This window comes from Nannospalax galili, unplaced genomic scaffold (genome assembly GCF_000622305.1).
Source record: "Nannospalax galili isolate Female #2095 unplaced genomic scaffold, S.galili_v1.0 scaffold259, whole genome shotgun sequence".
NCBI classification, from domain to species: Eukaryota; Metazoa; Chordata; class Mammalia; order Rodentia; family Spalacidae; genus Nannospalax; species Nannospalax galili.
The window spans coordinates 3319218-3329813 of record NW_008344750.1 but is presented as its reverse complement, the minus strand read 5'-3'; the positions used below and the strand labels follow the sequence as shown (position 1 = coordinate 3329813).

General features: G+C 45.6%; 1 protein-coding gene across 7 annotated transcripts in view; it reads left to right on the top strand.

Moving 5' to 3' along the window:
- Emid1 (EMI domain containing 1) overlaps window positions 1-10596 on the top strand; it is a 64967-nt gene that overhangs the window by 21333 nt on the left and 33038 nt on the right. For 6 of the 7 annotated variants that reach the window (XM_008841117.3, XM_017800117.2, XM_029567307.1 and 3 more), the window contains 7 exons: window positions 1525-1645; window positions 2009-2098; window positions 2643-2789; window positions 3780-3878; window positions 4024-4076; window positions 4451-4513; window positions 4614-4658. In XM_008841117.3, the coding sequence (XP_008839339.1) occupies window positions 1525-1645; window positions 2009-2098; window positions 2643-2789; window positions 3780-3878; window positions 4024-4076; window positions 4451-4513; window positions 4614-4658 (618 nt within the window). The remainder of the gene's footprint in view (window positions 1-1524; window positions 1646-2008; window positions 2099-2642; window positions 2790-3779; window positions 3879-4023; window positions 4077-4450; window positions 4514-4613; window positions 4659-10596) is intronic. The other variant, XM_029567309.1, reaches the window with a different exon arrangement.

Below are 10596 nucleotides of genomic sequence, written 5' to 3'. Positions count from 1 at the left end.
ATTTTAAAAATATTTTATCTATTATTTTTATTTTATGTGTATGAGTGTATTGCCTGCATGCATGTGAGTGCACCTGTGTCGTGCAATGCCGCGGAGGTCAGAAGAGGCTTTGGATTCTCCTGGAACTGGAGTTAAGGACAGTTCATAGCCGCCATGTGGGTGTTGGGAATCGAACCCAGGTCCTCTGCAAGAGCAGTCAGTGCTCTTAACCACTGAGCCATCTCTCCAGCCCCTTCTTTTCTTTTTTAAATGATGTCTTGCTGTGTGGCCCAGGATGACCTTCTACTCTAGATCCCCCTATCCCCACCTCCTGAGCAATAAGAATGACGGCCATGAGCTGTCATTTTTTTTTTTTTCTAATTTTAAAATTATGGGGCTGGAGAGATGGCTCAACAGTTAAGAGCACTAGTTGCTCTTGCAGAGGACTCAGGTTCGGTTCCTAGCATCCGCATAACTAACAACCATCCTTAACTCCAGATCCAATGCCCTCTTCTGGCCTCCACAGACATTGCATGACACCAGTGCTCTTACATACATGCAGGTAAAACATATAAAATAAAAATAAATCAATTAAAAAATTTAATATTTATTTATTTGTGTGGGTGGGGTGTATATGTGTAGAGGTCAGAAGACATCTTTTGGGAGTTGGTTCTCTCCTTCCACCATCTGAGTCCAGGAACTAAACTCTGGGTGTCAGGCATGGCTGCAGGAGTCTACTGGCTGAGCCATCTCACCAGCCCCAAGCTATTACCTTTTAGTCATCTTTTTCTTCCAGGGTTTCTGAATACACCTAGATATACACTTTACCTCCTGCCCTTGGCTCTGCTGTTCCCTTCTCTGAGAACTTGTCCTGCGAGGTGATCAGATGTGAAGATGTGTAGAAAAGTGTTAACTGTCATTAGGGAAATCCAGATCTGGTTAGAAGGGTGGTTACATGATTATAAACCGTCTGCCCTGAGGACAGACCTCATGATCAGTGGTCATCTTTCTAGTCTGTGACCCTCGGTCAGGAGTTTGGGGTACTTCCAGAGTCTTCCTCTTTCTAGGCCCCTAAGTGGGTTTGGGGTATGTATCCAGGCCACTGTTACAAGTCAGACTCTCCCAGTTTTTCCTGAAAGAATTTCAATGGTACAGTACCTGCTTAGCATGTAGGAGGCAGTGTGTTCAGTCTCCAGTATGGGGGCACATGCACACACGCATGCACATAAAACTCCCAGCTTCCACTATGGCACTTTAGCAGAGAAGCAGCATATTACTATGGGTAGTAAATTCCATGATGATAGAACTCAACTTGGGTGGCAGTGGGAGTATGGAATAATGTTCTACAGTGCATGTTATGAATGGTGTACTTTGAAAAACAGTCACTTCTGACATTCTGGGCCTTCATAAGCCCAGGTCTGCACTCAGCTGGTCTCTGCTTGTTCCTCGAGCCTCCTGCCTCCCAAGGCCAGGACCCCTTGGCTCGATTGTTACTAGTGAGTCCCTGGTACCCGATTCCATCCCTATCTTCCTCTTTCTCTACAGGTGGCTGTGCTGAGTGTCACAGAGCAGACAGTCTCCCCGATTCCAGCTACCCCTGAAGACCCTGCCCCACTCTGGGGTTCCCCAGCTACCCAGAGCAGTCCCAGAGATGGAGGCTTGCAGGGTGAGGGGGTACAGTGGGTCCCATGTGGTTTTCTGGGTTGGGGGATACTCACCATCTGACCCCTCTGGCAGGACTTTGTCTTCCTAGCTCTCCTGTGAATGGGATTGGAGGGGCTCAGGGACTTCAGAGCATTGGAGTCTAGAGGTCAACAGCTCCAACTGGGGAAGGGGAATCTGTATGACCTCCCCTCCCAAGCCCAGCAGGGATGCTGACTCCTGTCTACCCCCTTACCCCAGGGTTGCCAGGAACCAGTGAGAGTGTGAGCACTCCACTGCCCCCTCAAGATAGTAGGTATACTGGCTGAGGGAATGGGATGGGGGTCAAATGCAAGTCCATGGCTGCCAACCTGTTGTTCTTTTGCAGACAGAGTCCATACTTGGGGGCTGCCTGGGCCTGCTGGCCCCAAGGGAGACACTGGCAGCCGGGGCCCAGCAGGGATGAGAGGCCCACCAGGTGAGTGTGTACGACCCTGCCTCCCTAGTTTCTTTAGGCATTTCTCCTCCTAGGAGACCCAGGCTAGGGCCTTCTTCCCTAGCCCTAACATAGCCAGGGTGACCAGGCCTCTTATACTCTCTGGCCTCTCTGCTCACTGAAGGGGTACCCACTCATGCCTGACCTCTGAAATCCTCTCCTGGTTCGCACCCTGGTTGATTACCCTCAGCAGATCCTGAGCTGGGCACTAGATGGGGTCAGGCAAGTCCCTGCCTCCTGGATGGGAGGGGGCTAGGCAGAGGAGAAACACCTGTGCCTACCCGCTGTGACTAGGAGTCTGTGTAGGATATTGGGGATCTGGGAGCCCTACAGAAGGCAACTCAGAACAGCTTGCTTGGGATAGACAGCACAGTGCTGTGTTCATCCCCCTAACAGATGTCAAGGAGGGCAGGCCTGTGCAGCCTTCTGTACCCTCAGATCCAAACTGCCTTGACCCATCCCCTTGAAACTTACCTGGTTCTTCCTGCCTCCGGTGAGTCCACCGACCCCTGTGTTATTGCTGTAGGTCCACAAGGCCCCCCAGGGAGCCCTGGCCAAACTGGAGCTGCAGGCACCCCTGGAAAGATGGGACCTCCAGGCCCTCCAGGGCCTCCTGGTCCTCCAGGTCCCCCAACCCCTGTTGGGCCACCCTATGCCCGGATCTCCCAGCATGGTGAGTCCTCCTGGGGTCCCAGAAAGTTGGGGTGGGGTAGCTGAGGATAAAGTAGCCATTGCTGCTACCATCTATCAGATATCTTCTATGTGTCAGGCTTGCCCTTGCTAGGCTAGGTTTGCTCATGCTAGGCCACATGTCACCCAGTTGTCCTAAGGGGCTACCATTCTCTGCTCATAGAGAAAGGACACAAGCCAGAGAGGGAAGTCATGTGCCGTGTTCCCCTGAAACCAAGGGAGTGGTTTCAGACCCACATACTTAGAACCATCTGGCATTAGGCTCTCCCCAAAAGCCTCAGAGCTGGCTGCAGTCCAGCCCTCACAATGCTGGGAAGCTCAAGGCCTAACCTCAAGAAGTGAGCTCTAAGTAACCAAGGTCACAACCCTGGTCCTGTGTTCAGAGTGGCCTCAACCCCTCCACTAGCAGGGCGCTGACATGCATCTCCAGTGTTTCCTTCTAGCAGCCTTGCCTGACCTACATGTGTAGTGCCAGGGGTCGGAGCATGCAGGGCCAGCTTCAGTCCCATCTACATATTATCTTTGGTGGCTACCTGGGTCCCATTCATTTATTCATTCTCTCATTCCATCGTTCGTTCCATCTCATCATTTATTGTTTTGCTCCTAGCCTCGGTTTCTTTGTTTCTACAATGGGGATGTTGACAACACCAGCCTCCCAAAGCTCCACAATGCTCAATGCACAAAAGCTTTGAATGCTGTAGATGGTTGATGAATGACAGCTTTCATTTGGCAGGTGACAATACAGGAGAAGAAGAGAGCCATTCTAGATGCCACTAGGCTAGACTGTGGCAGGGTTAGAACCCAGGTCTCCCTGTCTCTCTCTGTTACCTGCCCTAGCAGCAGGTGCTGGTGGTCCTGTCTGTGCTACACACTGTCCCCTAGGGCAGTCAGAGCTGCTGTGTCAGAGGTGGCAGGTAAAGACTGACTGTCCAATTCCCTCAGCTCTGCTCACTCACCATCTTTCCTCTTCCAGGGGATCCATTACTGTCCAACACCTTCACTGAGACCAACAGCCACTGGCCCCAAGGACCCACTGGGCCTCCAGGCCCTCCAGGTCCCCCAGGGCCCATGGGTGAGTTGAGTCCAGGCTTGGGAGAAGGGAAGGAATCAGTAGACAGCGGTGGGACTATGCTGTGGCTATTTATGGGAGACAGGTCATGGGGGATTTCTTGTTATTGTAGTTCATTCCACTCCTGAAGACATCCTGTCTCATTCAGGTCCCCCTGGACTTCCTGGACCCACAGGTGCCCCTGGGAGTCCTGGAAACATGGTAAGTCATTTTCTAAGTGCTTCCACCCATGCAGAAGTCCATTCACCCATCTATTCATCCATCCATTCAATAAGTACTTTGATATGCAAAGTACTTTTCATAAATCTTCTTACTCAATTCATGTAACAAGAAGCCAGTATTGTTATCCCCCAAGGCCAAGAAAAGGGAAGACTCTTCAGGCTTGGCCAGTACATGGAGTGGGGAGCCAGATCTGGAGCCAGATCTCTTTAACACTGTATGAACTGCCTGCTTCGTGCTAGACATTTGGGCATATGCTGAAATCTGGGCTCCCTCTGTCCTATCCCCGCTGTCTCCATCTCCTGTCTACCCTGTCCTACCCCAGCACAAGACTGAGGCCCTGTCTTATTGTTTAGGGTCCCCCAGGCCCTTCTGGACCCAAAGGAATCCCTGGCCGCCCAGGAGAGAAAGGCGAGAGAGTAAGTATCAGATGACCTCAGATGGGAAATTCTGAAGAATTCCAGGGGCCCAGGGCAGAGCTTTCACAGCTAACATCATCCCTTTCTCCCTCTTCCACAGGGACTGCCTGGAGAACCTGGTCCACAAGGTTTTATGGGGCAGCAGGTAAGTGATGCTATCCACTCTACCCACCCCTCCATTATCCCATCGGTTCAGACCCCTGCAACAGGAACCCCTGACCCTTCTGATCAGGGCAGCTTCATTCTGTCAGTTGCTCTCTGTTGCTGGGAGTCATCATCCATCTTTCCCAGTCTGGCACCTGTGGCTCTGTATCCATTTCCTTCTGGCTCTTTCTCTACATGCCTTCTGTGTCTTTGACTCTGTATTTCTCTTCATTCTCTGTCCCTGAATGTAGATTTGTCCATTTCTCCTTTACTGGAGTCAATTTTTGCTTTATGTGTTTTGAATCCTGTTTAGGCTATCAATGCTGCTTTGTCTTTATGGAATTAATATCTCTGCCTCTAGAAATACTTCTTGTCCTGAATTCTGCTTTGCTTGCTATTAAAGTAGCCATATCAATGTTGTAATGTTCAGGGTTTGCATATGGTATTTTTTTCCATTTTCTTTCAACTTGTCTGTGCCAATATTTTTAAAGTAAATATCTTGTAAATAACATAGAACAAAAGTCTTTCTTTTTTAAAAAAAATAGTCTGAGATTCCATTTCATTTCCACAAATAGCTTTTTAGCTGGAGCCAGGTGTGGTGGCGCACGCCTTTAATCCCAGCACTCGGAAGGCAGATGCAGGCAGATCTCTGTGAGTTCCAGGCCAGCTGGGGCTACTGGGAGACCCTGTTTCAAAAAGACAGGAAAAAAAGATTTATTTATTTTATTTTTATGTGTGTGTATGCCTGAGTCTGTGCATGTGCACTATGTCACACACATAGAGGAGGTCAGAGGAGGGCATTGGATCCTCTGGAACTGGAGTTACAAGTGGTTGTGAGCTCCCCTATGTGGTTTCTGAGAACTGAACCTGGGTCCTCTGCTATTATTATTGCTTTAAAGTCAGTTGTCTTTTTTTAAAAAAAATTAAGAACGCAAATTAGCTGGGCATGGTGCCGCACGCCTTTAATCCCAGCACTCGGGAGGCAGAGGTAGGTGGATCTCTGTGAGTTTAAGGCCAACCTGGTCTACATAGTGAATCCAGGACAGCTGGGGCTACAGGGGGTCTCAAAAAGACCAAAAAAAAAGAATGCAAATTAAAATACAGTCAGTCCTGTACATCTGTAGGCTCTGCAGTTATGGATTTGATCAACTATGAGTTGAAACATTCTAAAATAATAACTATATCTAGGCTGGAGAGATGTCTCAGAGGTTAAGAGCACCGACTGCTCTTGCAGAGGACCCAGATTCAATTCCCAGCACCCACATGGCAGCTAACAACCATCTGTAACTCCAGTTCCAGGGGATCCAATGGCCTCTTCTGACCTCTGTGGGCATTGCACAACATGGGTTCACTTACGCACATGCAGGCAATACACTCATACACATAAATAAATACATAAACATAATTGTATCTGTATTGAATATGTACCGATTTTTTTTAAAGCATTCTTCCCCTACCCCATTACTGAGGATCAAATCCAGGGCCTTATACATGCTAAGTAAGCACTCTACCATGGAGGTATATCCCCAAGCCCTCTCTTTTCTAAAGATTTACTTATTTTTGTTTGTGTGTGTGTGCATGCGTGAGTGCCCTCAGAGGTCAGAAGAGCAGATCCCTTGGAGATGGAGTTATAGGTGGTTGTGAGCCACCCAACATGGGTGCTAGGAACTGAACTTGGATCCTCTAGAAGAGCAGCAGGTGCTTTTAACCACTCATCTTTCCAGCCCCAATCCCTCTACTTATTTTTTTGAGAAAAGAACTTGCAATCTTCCTGCTTCAGCCTCCTGAGTAGCTGAGGTTACAGACCTGTGCCATCATGCCCAGTTCTTTGTTTTTTAATATTTTATTTTTTATTATTTTTATTTTATGTGTATGAATGTATTGCCCTCATGTATGTAAGTGCACTCATGTTGTCCAATGCCCGTAGAGGTCAGAAAAGAGTGTCTGATTCTCTTGAATTGGAGTTATAGACAGTTGTTAGCCACCATGTGGGTGCTGGGAATTGAACCCTGGGTCCTCTGCAAGAGCAGCCAGTGCTCTTAACTACTGAGCCATCTCTCCAGCCCCAATGCCCAGTTCTTATCATTCTTTCCTAAACATAACAGTATAGCAACCATTTATACAGTATTTACATTGTATTATAAATAGTCTAGAGACAGTGTAACAAATGTATAGTTTAACAAATATACAAGAGTGGGTGTGTGTAGGATTTATACAAATACTGTGCATTTTATCTGAGGGATTTGAACATCTATGGAGTTTTTTTTTTTTTTTAATGTGTATGTGTGTATTGCCTGCATGTAGGTAAGTGCACCCATGTCGTGCAATGCCCGCAGAGGAAAGAAGAGGCTGTTGGATCCCCTGGGACTGGAGTTGCAGACGATTGTTAGCTGCCATGTAGGTGCTGGGATTTGAACCCAGGTCTTCTGCAAGAACAACCAGTGTTCCTAACCACTGAGCCATCTCTCCAGCCCCCCATCTATGGAGTTTTATATCTGCATGGGCATTGAATTCCACATGAACATGAAAGGATGACTAGTCTTTTAACTTTACTGATGTATTTACCATTTCTATGATAAACACTAGGACCAAAAGCAACTTGGGAAAGAAGTGGTTTATTTTACCTTAGAAGTTACAGTCCATCAATGAGGAAAACCAGGGCAGGAGCTCAAGACAGGAACCTGTGGGCAGAAACTGAAACGCAAACCATGAAGGAGCAGTGCTTACTGGCTTGCTCCCTCTGGTTCATGACCAGGCTGGCTTCCATCTCAGAGATCACCTGCCTCTGCCTCCTGAGTGCCCTTTTTATATAGCCTTCTTTCACTTAGTAACACACATTTAAATTTTTTCATGCCTTTCCATGACTTGATAGCTCATTTCTTTTGTGTGTTGAAAAACATCTTGTTTTCTGGATATACTGTTTATCCATTTGCCTACTGAAAGATACCTTGATTGTCACCAAATAAAACTGTATACACATCTCTAGGCAGGTTTTTGTGGGAACATAAAGTTTTCAGTTCATTTGCATAGACCTATAAGCATGATTGCTGGGTCATAGATAAGATTAGTTTTAGCAGAAACTGCCAAGTGGGGCTGGAGATGTAGCTCAGTTGGTAGAGTGTTTGCCCAGCATACAGAAACCCTGGGGTTCAGTTCTCAGCACCACATAAATTGGCATGGTAGTGGCACCTGTAATCCCTGTACTCAGGAAGTGGAGGCAGTTGGATCAGAAGTTCAAGGTCATCTTCAGCTACATAGCTACATAGTGATTTTTGAGGCCAGCATGAGATACATGAGACCTTGTCAAGAAGAAAAGGAAAGGGAAACATGGAAAGGGAAGGGAAGGAGCTGCCAAAGTGTCTTGCAAAGTGACTGTGCCATATTGCCTTCCTACAATGAATGAGAGCTAGGTCTGTCCCACATCTTCACCTGTACTTAGTATTAGCACTGTCGGGTATTTGGGCCATTTTAATAGATGTGCAGTACTATCTCATAGGGAAGGGCATTTAGGTTTGTGGTTGTTGTTATTGCTGTGGTGGTGGTGGTTTTGGTTTGGTTTAGCCCAAGCTGTCCTTAAACTCAGAGAAACTCCTGCCTCAGCCTCCTGAGTGCTGGTATTGCCAACATGCCCCACTACCCAGCTTGGGAGTTGGCTTTGTTTTATCTCGCTGCTGTTTTAATTTGCAATTCCCTGATGATACATGGTGGCAAAGCAGTTTTTCATGTGTTTATTTGCCATTTGTTCATCTTCTTTGTAGAAGTGTCTGTTTGGGTCTCTTGCCTGTTATAGGACAGAGTTTGTAAAAAAAAAATTATCAACATCACTTTAAGAAAAGTAGCAAGGTAAATTTTAATTTTCGACCGGCCGGGCTGTCTATCTCGGGAGTAGAAGCAGCCCTGATGATTGTTAAGTCAGAGTTTTTATAGGATTACAGAATTATTATTAAAACAGGACATTTGTGAACCAATAAGGTTTGTACAACATAGCAGTATTTTGATTCTATTAACAACCAATCATTGTACAGATAAGTGATACAGTCATATAACTTGGCACTCAACTTTGTGACATTAAAAACTAGCCAACTGCTTTAGCCATAACAAGTAAAATAAGACAGTCAAGGTAAATAACTTCTAGGTGGTCATACAATAACAGGATAACAAGGATGGTCTTATGCCCTGTGTCAGGGTGACCCAAGACAGCAAGTGGATTACAGAAGCGAAAACAAGCTGGTTAGTAAAAATATAATATCTGGAATTAGCACATTCCATGATTCATGGCGAGGGCAATTTTCCAAGGCCCAAGGTTGGCCCCCTTTTCCTTTCGATGTGGAGCAAAGTTGCTGCTGAAATGGCTCTGAACAAAATGGAGTAACTTAGGGAAGTTTGCTGAGCCAGTTCATTGCCCACTCCTGTTGTGAGTAAGGTTAATTCTTTGGCCTATTAGGCATAGTTTCTTCAGGTATTGGTATTAATTGTTTATATTGAGTTCTTAATATCATGAGTTTTACTGTCTGAAATCTTTGATTAATAAATTTTACAAGGGCATTTAAGATACAAGGCCCAAGAGTAAAAATTAAAAGAATAAGAATCACAGGCCCAGAAACAGCACTTAACAAGGTGGTCAGCCAGGGTGACCAGGAAAATAAGGACTCATACCAGTTTTGGTGATTTCTGAGATCCCTTTCTCGAGCATTGATTTGTTGCTGGACTAACCTAATACCATCTCTAATCACTTTAGTATGGTTAGCATAGAAGCAAGATTTTTCACCCAGTATCATGTATAATCCTCCTTGTTATATAAAGACAAGATCTAACCCTCGGCAATTTTGTAACACCACCTCAGCTAATGAATCCAGGGAATAAGTCAAATTTTTAATTTGATGTACAATATCCTTTAAATCTAGATTTATTTGTTGGGTGAGAGCTTTAAAATTTACTTTTTTTTTTTTTTATAAGTGTAGCGGTCCCTATTCCTGTGGCACCCACTGTACCTGCTCCTATTCCTATATAGTAAGGAGGCCTAGGGTACAAGCACAGCCAGCAGTCTCTTGTGAGACTTGGTTTAGTAGCATTGAAAAGCTCATATGTATAGAGCAAAGACATATAATTTAGGGGGGGGTCCCATCGTGAAACACTGTGGGAATTAGCATATGTAATAGGGGGTGGCTCTGACATAGTAGGAAGTGGCTAAGCTCTTACTATCTGAAGTTTTTTTTAATACCCAATTATCAGGGGATGGCTCATGGGGATTTCAGTCACTGTGCCCAGTAACAGTTTTTATTATCCAGAAGGAGAACATAAGAATTAAGATTCTTTTATCAGTTTTACTTTGAGAGGATTGCCTGTTCTTTTTACCGTCCATGTTTGAGGAATGTGGTCCAGATGAGCTCTCTTAAGTTGGGAATGGTGAATCCAGTGGACATGTCTGGCAACTTTAACAGCAGTTGGAGTCAGCGAGGTGATCAGATATGGACCAGCCCACTTGGGTTCAAGGTTAGGTGCCTGATGTCTGTGTTCTCAACTCCAATCACCAGGTTCCAGATCTGTCTGTTCAGTGGTCAGTAAGGGATGACTGGGCTCATGAGCCTCCTGCACTAGTCCATGTACCTGGCTCAGAGCATTTTGCAGAGCCTGTAATGACAGTTATTATCAGTCTCTGTTATTAACGTAGTCAAAGTTTTTTTAATAGTTCTATTCATCTTTTTTACTTGTTCTGAACTCCAGGGGTGAGATACACAATGTAATTTCCAGTCTGGAGGACAGAAGCTAAGGTTTTAGATACACAGGATATGAAAGCTGGGCCACTGTCAGACCCCAGACCAATAGGGATGCCAAATCAAGGTACAGTCTCACTTAGTAGCTTCTAGGAGAGCAAGGTTTTTTTTTTTTTTAATTTATTTTATTTTTTTTAAAGAGGAAACCAATTTTCCCTTTGGGGA